At 44.5% G+C, this 17,322-nt stretch overlaps 1 protein-coding gene across 2 annotated transcripts in view; it reads right to left on the bottom strand.

Annotated features, from left to right (window-relative positions):
- Positions 1 to 4,033: 4,033 nt before the first annotated feature.
- The window catches only part of LOC133114467 (protein sidekick-2-like), a 76,860-nt gene continuing 63,571 nt past the window's right edge, over positions 4,034 to 17,322 (bottom strand). For both annotated transcript variants that reach the window (XM_061223890.1, XM_061223892.1), the window contains exons 35-45: positions 17,107 to 17,208; positions 16,311 to 16,426; positions 15,996 to 16,182; positions 15,429 to 15,566; positions 15,134 to 15,295; positions 14,636 to 14,761; positions 13,891 to 14,055; positions 13,445 to 13,585; positions 13,032 to 13,197; positions 10,080 to 10,206; positions 4,034 to 6,121 (exon numbers count right to left, since the gene is read on the bottom strand). In XM_061223890.1, the coding sequence (XP_061079874.1) occupies positions 5,705 to 6,121; positions 10,080 to 10,206; positions 13,032 to 13,197; positions 13,445 to 13,585; positions 13,891 to 14,055; positions 14,636 to 14,761; positions 15,134 to 15,295; positions 15,429 to 15,566; positions 15,996 to 16,182; positions 16,311 to 16,426; positions 17,107 to 17,208 (1,847 nt within the window). In that variant the 3' untranslated portion in view covers positions 4,034 to 5,704. The remainder of the gene's footprint in view (positions 6,122 to 10,079; positions 10,207 to 13,031; positions 13,198 to 13,444; positions 13,586 to 13,890; positions 14,056 to 14,635; positions 14,762 to 15,133; positions 15,296 to 15,428; positions 15,567 to 15,995; positions 16,183 to 16,310; positions 16,427 to 17,106; positions 17,209 to 17,322) is intronic.

Genomic DNA, 17,322 nt, shown 5'->3' with positions numbered 1-17,322 from the left:
GGAACCCTCCTCGCCGGTTAAAGCAACAGAACACATTATTACGGATGGCTCAGTGTTTCAGGAAGATAAGGAACCGGAATACATTTCAAAATACATACGTACAGATTTGGCAGTTTCATATATTTAGAAATGTATTTCTAATGCAATTACCAGACAATGCATTATCACATTATATTATTTTAAATGAATTTAAAAATGCAATGCAAATGCATTTGAATGCATTTCACAATACATTTTACATGCATTTGCTTGACAATTTGAAATACATCTGGGAGACTATTTAGAAATGTGTTAATGGATAAATCAATGTACAGTACATCATACATTTGTATATTATATAAATTATATAATTATATAATTTATTCATTATATAAATACGGCCAGTTTGTACATATTTTGACATGCATTTTAAATGCATTTCTTTTCCGTATGGGAGGTCAAGAACAAGAAAAAGAAATTGCAACAACTCACTGCAGAATGACCTTGACGGATGAATAGTCAACATTGCTGCCCATTAATTCGACAACATCCATGTTACAGCTTACATATATGTTGGAGTATAAATATTTTTCATAAAGTACTGTATCTAAGCACTAGCTATGCCAGGATATTAGGGATCATGCTGAATAATAATAATAATAATAATAATAATAATAATAATAATAATAATAATAAATAAAATAAATTTTAAAAAAATAAAAAAATAAAAAAATAATAATATTATTATTATTAATAATAATGTAGGGCGGCCTGTAGTGTAATGGCTAAGGTGCATGAATGGGGGTTCGAATCCCGGCGTAGCCACAATAAGTTCCACACAGCCGTTGGGCCCTTGAGCAAGGCCCTTAAGCCTGCATTGCTCCAGGGGAGGATTGTATCCCGCTTAGTCTACTCAACTGTACGTCGCTCTGGATCTGCCAAATGCCAATAATGTAATGCAATGTAATAAATACAATGACAATTCCCTCAACTAGGAGCCACGCTGGCGTGTTTAGCCCTATACATGCCGAATGCAAGTAAATTACACAGATAAGGAAATATAAATGTTGAAATGGAAGTTGTGGAACTACCACTATCAGTCAGTGATTAGGAAATTAGGAACTTTCCTCCTCTAGACAGATCCAGATGGAGCAAGATGGATCTTGTACATTACAGATCACTGCTGCCATTCATCAGGAATAGTCGCTCCCATTTAACGCCTCCTGATTAATAGGAGTTTACACCTCATGCTAAATAGCGTATTGAAGGCTGCTAATAAACATTCAAAACCCAAGGCCTTGCAATTTACACTCCCAAAGGCCACTAGCATGTCAAACCATTGAATTCAGATAGGACAGTTAACATGAATAGAAACAGGAAGGTTAGAAGCAACCAGAGGATGAAAGAACAGGTCTGTCAATATCCAGTAGAGTACAGTCTTCCCGAATCTATCCCACGATTTTCTCCCTGTTGCAGTTGAGGAGTTGTCCTGACATATCATTTCCATTTGAAAACTCGCATAGGTAAGCAGGTGCTGGGTCTTGACTTGCATCTTGACCGAAGTGAAAGGGAGACCTATGGCAACAAGGAAAACAAAACAGACCCTCTTTCTGAGTACACACACTCTGACATCATCAGGGCTGAAGATAAAGAGAGGTGACAGTGGGCCATTTTAAATGCTATGTGGCTCACTGCTACCCTCAGGGCACATATCCTTTCTCTGTTTCTCCTGGAGAGACTATAAATCACACGCAATGCCTTTTAATGCTCGAACTAGCCCAAGCACACATCTGGCTTTTCAACCACTATTATAGCAGACTTCCTTTCAGTGAGTGGCAGCCAGTGTCATACATAATGCAGCACCAATTGAACGGTAGGGGACTACACATCCAGAACGTGCACTCCTGTGAGATCAAAACAGCAGTGTTGTGGGGTCGGGCCTAGCATGGAGGGACAAAGGACCAGCGTGAAAGAAGCATGTCTAATCCTGGGTGCTACTTTTTCTTCCTTTTTGGGGGGGTATTTGGCACCCCAAGGTTTGTCCCGAATGGCTGTCTGAACCAGTCTTCACCAATTTCAGGATGCAGTCTTGGCTGTTTTGACCACTGAGCCAATCAGAGAGCAGGAGGGTGTTAATGTAGAACAGAAGGCATAAGCATTGATCTTAACATCATCTCTGCAAACAAATGGCAAAAGAAACATGATCTTTTCAAATGTAAGGTTTTCTGGCCTTGCACTGAGATGGTATACACATGACGACACTTGAATTTCAAATGACAGCTTAAGTCTTTACCCGTTCCACTTTTTTCCTGCTGAAAGTAGTGATATTCATTTAAGGGGCAATCACTTTTTCCACAGGGGTGATATAGGTGTTTGATCACTTTTTTCATGAAATAAATGCAACTATTTAGAAAATGTGTGTTGGGTTTACTCCAGTTATCTTTGTCTACTGTTACATCTTGTCTAGATCACCAAAACCATTCAAGTGTGACAATATGCAATAATAGAGGAAATCAGGAAGGGGCCACATATGTTTTCATGGCTCTACATGTAGCACACGATGGGATGCAGGAAAAGACTGTTAGGATTGTGTACTCTGGCTGTGAGGAATGCTAATTACCCCCCCAGGAACTACCCATTTGGACTATCCCCAGGGCATCGGGGTCGGTATGTAGAGGACTTGGCACACCTCTCCCAGTCTTCGGTGATTCCTCCCCCCAGGCAGGAACGAGAAATACCGTATTTCTGTGGAACTGTCCTGAAAGAACTTTACTGAACTGGCTTTACTGAACCCCGCCCCAACCTCACAGTTCACCCCAAGTTTGGATCCGCCAGCCTTAAGTACTTTGAGGTTAATTTAAGTGGGTACAATCAGCTGCTACTCTGTGTAAAATAAGTGGAGTCAGCGAGAGCTTCAGCTCCCACACTTATGATATACATAGGGCAGCAGACACTCTTAGCCAGATAATTATCTACAGAGTACTTTATGTGGCTAGATTATATTTTCACAGCAGCACCCATAACCTTTGAGTTGTTCCCTAACAATTATGCTACACTGCCGTCCCATTTCAGTTAAAATTTCACCCAGAATTTGTATCACAGTAACAGAAAAGGCAGTACTTGTTATGAAGTGTTTGCCCTGGACTATACAAGTATAAAAAGTCCACTACCAAGGGTAATACTTCAGAGACTAAATCAACAAAAAAAAGCCAGTGGCAATACAAGGAATTCAACCACACTGAAGAGCACCAGGGAGCTAAAAACGCACTCAACCCGAAAACTGAACGTTAGCATGAAAAACACAAATAAAAATCAGATCAACGTTGTAGGAAATTACGTCAGGACTTTTGCAGAATGCAGATTGGTAAAATGGCGCAGATCTCGATTGCGGTTATGAAAACCTTCTTCTTTTTTTTTAAACTGTCTGGCATTTCCTGCGAGCAATACAGGCAGTGCTGCAGTCTTCTGTCACAGGAAACGGCGACACACCACATCAGCACCATGAAGGTTCAGCCTGATAGCATGGCATTCAGCATTAGAGCTTTGGAAAATAAAGGCATTTCTTTTTTAAATGTACCAGGATCCTATTCACTGATTTATAATATCATGTTTACCTTTTAAAAAAAAAAATTGAAATAGGACACTTCCCTATCAGATTCATTATCTGCTGTAAAGGGAAACCTATTTCAAACTCACCTTGTTCTAAACATATTTCAAGTCTCTTACCAGCCTTACATACAGAATCAGTACACCTGCTGGTGACAGAGCACTTAACGGAGAGAAGTACACGCCTCTAATTGGAGACGTAGGAGTCATGCGTTACTGCTTGCTGATTGGACAGCCATATCAGCGACTCAACTGTTGCGCATACCCCGTCTCATTTTAGAGAATGGATATCACCAAACCATCTTTTCAGGCCCAATAGCCAGCTGATATCAAGTGAACCCCCTTCTGTCAGCGCTGGGGGACCTGCGAGTGGAGGATCCCTGCCAGATGCCCCGATAAAACATGTGAAATATTAGCAAATTAAAACAAAAATGCAAATGCAACAATATTCTGATGGAGACTTTATGTTCCAGCCGTCATTCCAAGTTGCATTTCCCATCTGCTATGGAAACACAGAAGAGAAATAAAAGTGGAGTATGCTGCCCATGAGCCTTCACTGCCTCATGCTGATTCTGACACAAAATCCAACTAGATGCAGAAGTGGAACACAAACACTGTCTGTAATAACAAAAAGGAAAAATAAATGGGTTTAAACGTAACAATGAACAGTTAATTTACAGTTTCACATGTAATTGAGGAATAGGCTGATATGGAGGTGGCAAAAATTTAACCATTTCAAATCAGTCAGTAATAAATAATGGAGTAGTAATACATATGTACGCTCTCGCACCGTATATTGCATCTAACTTAATGTTGTTAAATTATCAATCAGTGGCTATTGGTTGCATTAAAACCTGTTTATATGTACTTGTGTGTGCCACTCTGCGTAAGTGAGTGTGCTAAACGCCTAAATGTGATGCAATGGAAAAGTAGTATCAAGCAAACTTAGCAGCACAATCCATCAATATATTTGCGCATTTTTGAAAAATATATTCCTCATTTTGGATAGTTTTCCATTTAACACATACAGCATTTTCATATGGGCCCCTGTCCAAATGGATTAAAGCAAGGGGGACAACAATGGCATTAAAACACTGGTTATTGTGTACTCAGCTGAATAAAAACACTGAAAAGCTCCACTCACACAGTTACAATGGGGGTGATTCACAAAACAGTGATGTTATCTGAACTTTGCCAGCCATAGTTTTGTAAGGGCACTAAATGTAATATGACTGGTTAATGATGCCAAGCTGTTCAATCAAGAGAGAACAATTCCGGGTTTATGTTTCATGAATTACCCTTTGATACTGCATCTCATCTTCACATAGCACTGTTTTCAAAACACTGTTACCATGACTGCACTGTTTACACCTGGTTAAAACATGGACTTCACGCCTAGGGGAAAGGTAGTGGCTGGGTTGGGGTGGGGAAACGGAGTCAAAGACGGAGTCAAGCGAAGGAATCACAACACCAGAGCCGGCTTTTGTCCACCAATGATGTCATCAACAAGAACGAAGCACATACGGCAGTCACCATTCATGCGACGGGCTGGGGTGATGTCACCCTGGTGTGACTGTCAAATTACATCACCGTGGTGTGGCCGGGAGGCGTCCTCATCATTGCGAAATCAAACTGACAGGAGCAGGGAGCATCGCTTCATCCTTATTTTCTGTGGCCTGTAACACTTCTGTCCACTTCTTGTCCACTGATGCCAGTCATTTTTAAATAACTCATCTTTAGAAGAGCGACATTCTTTCCAAGATTCTCAGATTTATCGATTCCCAGACGTACAGCTGACCTAAAGACATCTGGTAAAACTGCAGAAACGTTCAAACTGATGTTCAGAAAACACACACATGCACACGCACTCCTGCACACAAACACATATACACAAGCTTAAAAAGAAGGATCTGTTCACGTTCATGAAAAAATTGTGGAATTGTTATTTTCCATTAAACAGCCCGGTTAGAACGGAAAGAAAAAGCAAAATGGAAAAAGAGAAGAAACCAACAGAGACATTGACAAAACGATTCTAAAATTAAGAGTTGCTATGATTATAATTTTTTTGTTTGCTTTTTGTTTTTTTCCCCCCAACACGCTGCGCTGTAGTGCTTCCGCATCAAACAAAAGAGGAGAATCCGGTGACGGGGGTCTGTGCTCCTGGGCCCAGGCTGGTCGGTGGCCTGTAGGGGGTGTTGTGGTGGCTGGGAGAATTGGGCGACAGCAGGGCCGGGGTGGGAGTCCGGCTGCCTTTAGAGTTGAACAGGGTGCCCTGGGGCGGGGCCTGGGGCTGGGGCTGGGGGGAGCAGTTGGGCTGGGGCGGGGGGAACGGGGGCAGGGGCGGGAGGGGGGGCGGAGAGGAGCGGTGGTCCGCCCGCGCCGAATCGGCCTCGGCTTGGCCATAGGCCTGGGGCCGGGACAGGTTCCTCTGCTGCCGCCTCCAGGAATTGTAGTAGGTGGGGTCGCTGATGTAGTGGTTGACGAAGGAGTGCGTCTTACGCCGCTCCTCCTCCACTTCGTACTCGCTCTCGCTGCCCTGTGATTGGAAGGTGTGGAGGGGGGTGGTGGTGGACACAAAAAACAGTTGTGAGTGAAGTGAAGTTTCCCTCACTTAGACTCATTCCATTCAGGTGGACAGTATGAGGAGCATAAGAGACTCACTCCTCCCCTGATCTAACTATTAACTGTTGGCACCATCCTCAAAAAAAAGGGTATAATATTAGGGCCGTGAAAGAGATCAAATGGCCCCAAATCCACCCAGATCTAATGGCAACTGGCTTCCATGTTCGTGGAGATCGTGGAGCTGTGCAGACTATTGTGGCTCAGACAATAAGGGCTCCAGATGGTCTGCTGATTAATAAACATGCTTCAAGTAACTGGTAATGGCAGCTAGCTGCAGCTCACAATCATAAACTTTGTGATGGGTCCCTGGTTAATGTGAGAGAAACAGGCTTGCCAGACCCTGCTCCTACCAACCAGCAAAAATAGTCAGGGGCATCACCCAATATGCAACAGAGCTCACAGGAGACCACAAGTGTCTCCTACAGGGACATCCATCCATCCATCCATTATCTGAACCCGCTTATCCTGATCAGGGTCGCAGGGGGGCTGGAGCCTATCCCAGCATACATTGGGCGAAAGGCAGGAATACACCCTGGACAGGTCGCCAGTCTATCTCAGGGCACACACACCATTCACTCACACACTCATACCTACGGGCAATTTAGACTCTCCAATCAGCCTAACGTGCATGTCTTTGGACTGTGGGAGGAAACCGGAGTACCCGGAGGAAACCCACGCAGACACGGGGAGAACATGCAAACTCCGCACAGAGAGGCCCCGGCCGACGGGGATTCGAACCCAGGACCTCCTTGCTGTGAGGCGGCAGTGCTACCCACTGCACCATCCGTGCTGCCTCCTACAGGGAGAGTATACACAAAAAAGAAAGGCATGTAAAGACCTTGAACATCCATTAATATAAAAAAAGGATTGTTTGCCGTTTAGCTATTACACAAAAGGTATAATGCAAAGACACACAGTCTTTGTTTTCATTTTCTTAATGTAAATATCTATACCATCTCAATATCCATACATTCTCCCCTACCTGCAACTGCAATATAAATTAAATCCCATATTCATCCTAATGCTTAATGAACAATGAAGCAAAAACTTCATTTACTTCCTAGATTGTCATTAGCTTCTAATGCTGTAAGGTCTTGCATTACAAGGGAGAGTTACCTTCAAGGCAAACTGGCTTGCATCTCGCAGTAATGAGCTTCTCATTAGAACACATTGTGCAAAAAGTTTATTCTTTTTTCCTTAACAACCTGTATTCTGTACGTTTGTACACAGTTTTCATGATACACATTAGCCATAATAATGAGTACAGTGTGTTATGAAAAGAACGGTTAACACTGAAATCAGACAGCCTTTTGTATTCCTGGAATATTAGAAATATGAACCTGTAAATTATGCAATATTTGAAATAGCGATTTAAATTGAACAGAGAACGCTCATCCAAAGATCCTTTTTTTTTGATAGCTGAACCCCCTTCCCCCACAGCTGTACAAAGAAAGCCAGTGCCACCACAGACTCCACTTTCCTCTGTGTTCCCCTGATGCAATCATATACTGTATTTATTTCCCAGAATACGGGAGGAGGCACTTCAGAAATGTGGGGTTTTGATCAGTCAGCCTACATATGTGAAGTCAACGGGTCTACATTAGCCTAGCCAGCAGAGCTCCAAACATCAGCGAAGGATGGTTTTCAGCGACTCATTTCGAGAGACAGTTCCTCCCACTCCCCCGGTCACATGACAGGACGTGGCCCATTTTTACACTAAAACCATGTTTCTTGATTGGGGGGGGGGGGGGGGTTGTTGGGCTATTTTTCACCATTAGTCTCAACATATTGAAGTATAGAAACCACAACGCTTCTGCACTCTTTGGAACTGACTCGTGAGGTTTCACAGCCGTTAGCCATTCAGCTTCAGCTCCACCACAGCACCTGCATTAAACATGGGGCACTCTGAATTTCCACAGTCTGGGTGCTACAGGGAGCTCAGTACACGGCTGTTGAAATAATTTGCACCATGTCAGAGGAGACATTGTTGTTTTCTGGCATTTGCTATTGCAACTCCTCCCCTTTATTATGAAAGTGTCTTTGAGCCAAATCCACAACTAGGTAGCTGTGGCCAACCATTTCCTATCATATGTAACACTGAGAGAAGGTTTCTTAACATTGTGTGAGGTAAATGTTTTGCTAATATTCTTTGAATTGTGTACCCCTTGCAAATATAATATCAGGTACATTGTATTATTATTAACACTACACTGTATACAATTATTAATACTACTACTACTACTACTAAGGGAAGAGACTATGCAATATCCCTGGTCATTCTTTACATCAAAGTGAGGAATAAAATCCTCTTGAACTTTGCTAAAAGCAGTCTGTTTTAGAAAAGGTTATGGGCCGAACAATCATCTGCCATCTATTCAGGATGAACCAAATACAGGACCTCAAATGTAGCAGAGCAGTGGTAAAATAGTGGATCTGGGCTGTCCCATACCTTTATTAAAAATGTAGTAATGTTTTCTCTCAGTTTTGAACGCCCTATTGTTTTTGTGCATTCCTGCTTAATGCTGAAACAATCTTCTTTCAATTAGGGTTGGCAGACCTGCACATGCATTCACCTTCTAGATGCTAAATGCTACGTCGCTGATTCTTTTCACAGCGCAGTCCACCAGCTGAACTCAGACAGACACCGAGCGGTCCTTAACAAGACAAGCTACCCATAAGCCCACCACGATTATGAATGCATTATTTGTAGTTGTTTGATATTGTAACTGTATGGCTTGTCACTGTGCTTAAATGTAGCTGATCTGAATCTGCATTCTTTCTTAAGTAGGTTCAACTCTGCCTGACCCTGGTCGGTTATATTCTATCAAAGACATTCTACACATTCCATCAAAGGAAGCAGCACAATTCCAGAGGTAAACAAGGTCTTGAATATGCGTGTGTGTGTCTGCGCGTGTGTGTGTCTGCGTGTAAATGCAGTTACATTCATTAATTCATTCATTATCCTAATGCAGTTACATGGGTGTAGGAAAGTGTGTATATGTGCTCCTTTGTGCGTGCAAGCAAGCATGCAACCCATTTCCTGAGGAATTTGTCCCCTGTCATTATTCTGCAGTGATGTACCCCCGAGTAGACAGCTACTGCTCAAGTATCCAGCTGTGTAAATATGTAATATGCAAAAATGTCAACAGTAGAAATCACTATGGTTATGGATGTCTGTTGAGAATGTAAATAATCACAGTTTGATGCATCTCGAGCAGACATGTAGCTCACTGAAGCAGTTTATTATTACCAGCAGCACCCGTGACAATCTCCTAATGGTTTCGGGGGCCTAGAATTCACAAGTAGCTGCACTGCATTTTATTTATTTTTAAAAGAAAGAAAAAAAACAGCCAAAAGAATAAAAAAAAATTCAGGAACAGTAAATCAGGGCTCCCTGACAATAGCCAAAGGAAAATAATGACCAGCTTTCATGATGTTTTCTCTGCCATCCATCTCTTTAACAAGCAAACCCAGCCCGTGCACAAGTGACCTTCATAAAACAGCACAACTTACAGATGTCAATAACGGCAGGAAGGACAATGTCCGGAAAGGCCAAGGTGGCATAGTGGAGGGTGTGTGAGGGGGTTTGGGGGTTAGGGGTTTGGACACTCCTGTGACAGATGGGGGGAAGTAAAAAGACGATGATGCCAATAGGGTCATTCAATAAGCGAGAGAGTGAGATAATCATCGTTGACGCCTCTTCAAGTCCAGGAGCCGTCTGTCACATTGATTAAATAGTGCCGGGACAACGCCGCTCCCCCCTCCCCCCCTTGCATTGATGTGAAGGGCACCCTTTCATCTTGAACAGCCATTTTAACGGTCCGTGGTATATCGGTCGTGTTTGTTTTCTTTTTCAGGTCGCGTGGCTGTACCTGTGAATCTGACATCTCAGAGGGCTTCTCAGTCAGGCTGCTGCTGTCTGCTCGGAGGTCGTTGTACTTGGTGCTGACGTCCTCGTCAGAGTAGTGCAGACAGCCAGGGGTAGGCCGAGGGGGGGATCTAGAGGGAGGGAGAGAGAGAGAGAGAGAGAGAGAGAGAGAGAGACATCAATGAGCTGGCAAACAATAAATAACTGGAGAGCAAACACTGGGAACAAAAGAACAGATGTCTTTTCTCTGGGGTGCAGACTAGGACAAGGCGGTTCTTAGGAATCGTGTGCTCTTCAGTATCTGTACCATTATACAATATAGCCAGTGTGCAGCCCCATGTCTCATCACATAGACTTAATACAGGTCATATTTGTGTTTTGTCCTGATGACCTGGTTCTGCTACAGAAAGAACAGGGACAGCATTACAGCTCAGATCCGCTGGCAAAATACTGTCAGATCTAGGCTCTGGAATTTAAGATGAAAAGCACACCACGTGGATATTTAAAAAAAAGTTTTTATCTTAGGGCGAGTACTGCCAACACAACGCATTATCCCAATGTTAATGAAAAATGTAGCTTGACATAAAGCTAAAACTTGGGAAGGAATGAACAAACAGAATACAGGAAATCTTATTAACGTGAGGGAAAAAAATCTAATTCTGTGAGTTACCTGTGGAAACCCTTCGGCTTCAGGAAAAATGAACCAGAAATAAATGCAGAATTATGTCAGTGCAATCTTACAGTCACACAGCAAAGTACAATTCTTAACAATATCTGCCCATAGTTAGCATCCACTGGCCAGTATTGTAAATAAAACTATCATGCTCTTAATCAAAAGACAGCTTCTTTTGTTCCTCTTTTCTGATATCTTTCCCAATTTTTAACTGCCAATTCCTGCTGCTGCATTACCAACCGCCCCTGCACACCTACAGCCAAACCTTTAATTCACTTTCTCATGAGCTAGAACAGCAGACTGTAAATGAATGTACCCAAAGAAATATAAAACATTACATCTGTACATAAGAAAAGCATATTGCTAAATGTGTATATGAAATATACCGCCTGTATATTACTACAGTAGTCTTGACTGAAGTGAATGGACTGTGATAGGCGAACATCACGACTCACGCATCAGCTGAGTAACGCAATACCTGACATATGTAGTATATGCAATCATACACATGAAGAGTCTGGCATGCATCTCTGTGTGAGAGGAACAGCAGAAAGGGAGACTGCGAGGACAACCACTAAATTACAGCGGTTTCTCGAGCAGGGCCCCCGACAGTGGACCCATGACCTGAAGTGACCCCGAGAGAGAAGAGGACAAAGAGCAAAGATGGCATTGGCTCTCCCGTCTTGTCCTTCAGGACTCCTGAGGGAGGATTGAGGGTCTCCAGCACGTTACTGCCCGTCACCACGGCAACATCTTCACCAGATTTCAGGCACCTCGGCTGTGAATGACTGCAATGTGTCTATCAGGGAGGGGAGATGTCTGTTCTCTCTATTGTGCTCAGGCAAAGAAACGCAAGTACACACGCCACAAATTATTATTAAACTGTCCAGAATACACAGCGCAGTCAACAGACCCGAGGAAAGGTTAACACACAGACCCCAAAGGCGAGGATTTCTGTATCTGTGTATTGTGAGATGGGGGATGTGTGGGGGGATGGTTGGGGCCAGTGTTTTGGGGGTGATAAAGTGCCTGTTTAAAAATTGAGAGGAAGCTCAGATGGGAAAGGGGGTTGGAGGACATGCGGGAGAAAGGGGGGCAGGGGGGGGGGGGGGTGCTTAATTTCAAATTGTCTCATTCCCATCTACCAAGCTTCACTATCACAGAGTGGAGAATGAATAATTCAGTGCCGTCCCAGACTGGTCCAAATCCCACCCCCCTCCAGTGAGTGGGGGCCCATCAACACCCATCCCAGCCCACCTCCACGCCCCCAGCCCCCCCACCACCCACCAAACCCCTCCCACTGCAAGAGCTCATTAACAGGATTGCATCTGACCCAGAACACAGCCATTCTAAGTCAGGAAGAGTCAGCCCCTTTGATCCCAAACCAGGCCTCCACAGCCGGGCCCCAGAAATGTAATCAGCCCCCCTCCCTCGAACACACTCCACCCAGTCCCAAATGCCTCTGCCTCAGCTCTGTCCCACAGGAAGCCCACCCGAAAAGCACTGCCCACCTAACGACCCCATTGGAGGGGGGAGGGAGTTTGGGAAGCACACTCTCCAGATCATTGACCTCAGTACAGTGTTTTACTTTGTGGTTCACCTGCCAACACTCACTACGTCAAAGGAACAAGGTTTTTCTGGACCAGAGAGTTTATTACGCCCAGGAAGCACTTTTGGGTATTTATTAGACTTATTAACTTTTGTGTGTTCAGAGATGGTGTTCTGCATACCACTTTTGTAATGTGTGGTTATTTGCGTTACTGTCACCTTCCGGTCAGCTTTGACGGCCATTCTCCTCTGACCTCTCTCATTAACAAGGTGTTTCTGTCTGAACAGACTGTTCATTTATACACTCATACAAGCTGACTGGTTCTCATCTGAAGATATACCACTTTGAACTTGAGAGCCCTTATCAACCTAATTGATCAGACACACCCAAAGGACCCTGTATCCTTCATAGATTCTCTGTAGCAACCAGATGATCAACTCCTTTGTTCCTGCACAGATTCTCTATAGCAGGGCAATCCAATCGTAACGAGAAGGGCAGATACAAGTAAAGCCTTTTTTCTCTCACCCAGCATAAAAACACCTCATCAACTAACAGTCTTCAATCAATACATTGACGAGTTGACAGCAGCCTGTAATCTTACTGCAATTCCAAAAGTATGTACATTTTGGAAGGGAACAGAAGCGGTTCAGCTTCAGTCTCAGTGGAGATTCACCTTCTGACGCAAATAAGAACAATAGAGCGGCCATGACACCTCTCACACACTGAAGTCTTACCTCGTGTAGACTCCGTTCTTGCGGCAGAAGGAGTTCTTGGCAGACAACCGGCGGTTGCTGAGCTCCAGGGCAGGAAAGCGGCCCTCATCCAGGCTGGCCATGGCCCCGTGGGTGAGGGGGACAGCATTGCAGGATGAGGGGTTTGCCGGCCGGAGATAGGAGGACACTGTGGGGGGTTAGATCAGACTGACTTCATAAAGTCTCTCTCCTACTACTTCTGTAAATTTTTGTGCCTCTTCTACTTCCACAGCTACAGAGACTATGGCGTGTTCTACTCCTACTGACATGATTGTTTATCTATTGCTACAGATGGTTCTTCAACTGCTATTGTTCCAACCTAGAGCGACAGCTGCCTTGGCTTCCAAAAACTATATTTACACCACACTCCACACCACTGATGCCCCCTTGCCCACCTGGGTCTGATTTCTTGGTGTACTTCTTGTTCTGTCCACGAATTATGAGAATGAAGACCAGGAGGAGGATAAAGATGAGCCCCACCAATGCAGTCACCACCAAAAATGACCACTCTTCATAGAAGGGAGCCACCCTCTGGGCTGGGGGTGTCAAGGCATTACACACAGTAGTGAGGAAGTGAAATGCAATCTTCACACCACAGAATGCTCAGTTCTGCCAAGTGAAATCATCCAACCATCATTAAGGTTCATTCATTTCTCACTCACTATTTCAAGTTTGGCTTCAATCAGCCATACTTACACAAAAAAAAAAGCAAAAAAAAAAAGCATTATCACAAAGTCTTCAAATGCCCTTTGGACTGGTCAGTAATAATAAGTGTATAGGAGTTATTAAGAGCAAAGGAGAAAAACTAACGTTGGGACCTGAATGTGTAGCTTTAACTAACCAGAGATGGAAGGTGATGGCATACTGGGGGAACCGTAGCCATATTCATTGACTCCAATGACCCGGAAATCATAGCTGACCCCTTCCTTCAGGGTATTCATGTCAAGTCTGTATGATGTCACTTCCTTTGGGATGTTCTTGACAAGGATGTCCCACAGTCCCTCATCTGAGATAGATAGATGGTGAAGGAGAAGCTTACATGAGAAAAAGAGAGAAATCGCACAAATATGCTACTACGATGATCCACTAGGAACACAAACCTAATGAAATAAATATTAGTATTTAATCCACTTCCCATTGACATTCACACCAGTCAAATTCCACTGCACAGATAACAAACACTACCAGTTATTGCAGATTTTTTTATCATGATAAAGAGGACAATTTATTTTGATATTTAAGCATACAGTATAAGCCAGGGTACAATTTAATAAGGGGTGGGTCATGTACTCAGAGTGTTTGGGTACCCCGGGTCCTGGTACTGGTTTCCCCAGTCTGAGACAGATAGTATAGCCCAGGCATGTTAAACTCCAGTCCTGGAGGGCCACAGTGTCGGCTGGTATTTGTGCTTTCCTTTCAATCTGCAGCCAATTAAGGCCTTGAGAACAAGGTGTGTGGACTTGTTAGCCAATGAAAGACTTTGAAATGTATCTCTCGTGCTGAAACACACCAAAAACCAGCAGACACTGCGGCCCTCCAGGACTGGAGTTTGACACCCCTGGTATAGCCCATGCTTTCTGGCTGACCTGAAGGCCTTGCCTCGATGACATAGTGGGTGATGGGGGCCCGTCCGGGATCCCCATTGGACCAGTGGAGGGTGATGGCTGTGCTGGAGCGGGATATGAAGGGCTCCCCTGGAGGGCCAGGGGCTCCTGGGGGAGGAGGGATAAACACCTTATGTCACAACAGTCTAAATACACACCGCACTCAACACCCCACAACAATCACTACAGCACACACACATCATCATCAATATAACCAGGAAGATTGAGCACAAAATAAGTCAGACCTGGCCAAGCTTGGACAAGGGCAATAAGACAATCAGCAGAATCACAAAATAGCTAAACATAAATACTACAACAAACAACAAAAACATAGAAAAAAGAAGAAAATATACAAGATAATAAAGTAGCGGATAAAGGTTGTAAACTAAAGTATGTGCAGCATTCAATGCTACAGGCAGTAGGACAAACAATAGTCATTCAGTCAGGACCTAAATACAGAAAGATGTTTGTGGAGCAGACCTTCTCCAGGCCCTGTGGTGATGTTGGCCTCAACACGGGGTCCGTAGGTAAAGGTTTTGGCCCGGATGCGGAAGTTGTACGTGACTCCTTCCACCAAGTCCTTGATTTTCATCCAGCGTGGGGCACTGCCTTTCACATCAACTGTCACAATCTTACTGACACCTGAAGCGGAACGACCATAGGAGAATGACAATCACACACACATACACACACACACACAAGGTGGCATTCACAAGTTGAACATGAGGACAGATTCAGTGGACAGTCAGCCTTCAGAAACAGCACAAAAGCCTACCATCCACAGGCGTGCATGGCTCATAGATGAGGCGGTACCCCTCGATCATGCCGTTGGGGTGCATGGGCTCCCCCCATGATACGTTGACGGAGGTGGTGGTGAGCTCACGGAAGTGGATGAAGCTGGGAGAGCTGGGTGCTGAAGCAGGGGCAGAACACAGGGGCCGGGGTTCAGAGGCGACTACCCATTACCTAGACTGTGCTATACCTTCCTGTGCTTTCTGGACTGCGCAACACCTAGTGCTAATGGCTGTGGCTAACGGCTAATGGCTGTGCTAAGCTGGACTGTGCTGGAGTGTGCTATACCTTCCTGTGCTTTTCTGGACTGTGCTATACCTTCCTGTGCCTTTCTGGACTGTGCTATACCTTCCTGTGCTTTTCTGGACTGTGCTATACCTTGTTGTGCTAACCAGGACTGTGCTATATCTGGGTGTGCCATGCCATATCTACCCCTTAACTGGACTGTGGTATGCCTGAGTGCTATATCAACCCAGTGTACCCAGTGCTTTATGTCTTTTTAATGGAACTGGCTCCATCCTGTTTGCCTTCCCCGTTCTCCCTGCCCCACCTGCTTGCTGGGTGCGCCCCCTGGTGGGCGGGCTATGGGGCCCATCGCCCGCAGCATTGAAGGCAGCCACACTGATCATGTAGGTGGTGTAGCCGGTAAGATTCTTCAGTTTTGCTCCACTCTCAGGCAGGAAGAGTGTCTGTTGACGCTCCGTCTCATTCTGGAGCTGGAACTCCCAGAAGTATATCTATGGGCAACAGGGAGGGGGGGGGGTGGAGGTCAAAGGGCAAAAAATAGGTAAAGCACTCGGACACCACCCCCCCCCCCCCCCCCCCCACCATTACAACAAAATGGACACCCTCCTCCAAAATTCACCTTATACCCCTGAATGTCCCCATTCTGAGCTTCCAACGGTGGGGGATCCCATGTGACGTCCAGCTGGGTGGCAGTGGCTGATTGGATGGCCACGTTTTGGGGTGGGGCTGTGGGGACTGGAAGAAAGAAAAGGACAAAACGTGCAAAAACGTACAATAATTTTGACATTTTCACAACAAGTTTCTGAATGAAATGAGAAGTGAAGGCAGATAAATAAGTTGATGAAAACATTCTGCTTCCATTCTGGATTGACAGGGAATTAATGTAGGCAACATAAATTACTGCTAAATGGTAAATGGTTGGCATTTATATAGCACCTTTATCCAAAGCGCTGTACAATTGATGCTTCTCATTCACCCATTCATACACACACACCAACGGCGATTGGCTGCCATGCAAGGCACCGACCAGCTCGTCAGGAGCAAATGGGGGTTAGGTGTCTTGCTCAGGGACACTTCGACACAGCCCAGGTGGGGGATCGAACCGGCAACCCTCCGACTGCCAGAAGACTACTCTTACTGCCTGAGCCATGGGGGACTCAGGGAGTAAGTTACTAAATGGTAAGATACATTTCAGATGATTTCCTGTTGGAGAAATTATACTAGTGGATGCTGTGGTAACATTTCTCGGTAAAAGCAATGTATTCATTTGTGCCATCATACATGCAACACTAGACAAAGTGATCAATCTCTTACACAAGGAATTAGAAGAAGACATAATATAGATGGTCTGGTATTTGTAGTCAATTCTATATGACAGAGAGGGATGGGACTACAAAAGGCCAGACAGCCCTCACCTGCCTCCCCCACAAACACTTCCTGGGGTGTGCTGGTTGGTCCCTCTCCCACCGCATTGTAAATGCTCACACGGATCTCATAGCGCTTGTGTTTGCTAAGGTCTGAAGAGTACAAGACAACATTACCCACAGTTCACATTGAGACATCAAAACTGGGGCATGATGTCACATTTGATACAGGACAAAATGGATGAACTCAAGTAACAAGCCACATCA

The sequence above is a fragment of the Conger conger genome, chromosome 16 (genome assembly GCF_963514075.1).
Source record: "Conger conger chromosome 16, fConCon1.1, whole genome shotgun sequence".
Classification (NCBI taxonomy): Eukaryota; Metazoa; Chordata; class Actinopteri; order Anguilliformes; family Congridae; genus Conger; species Conger conger.
This window is presented reverse-complemented; position numbering and strand designations above follow the sequence as displayed.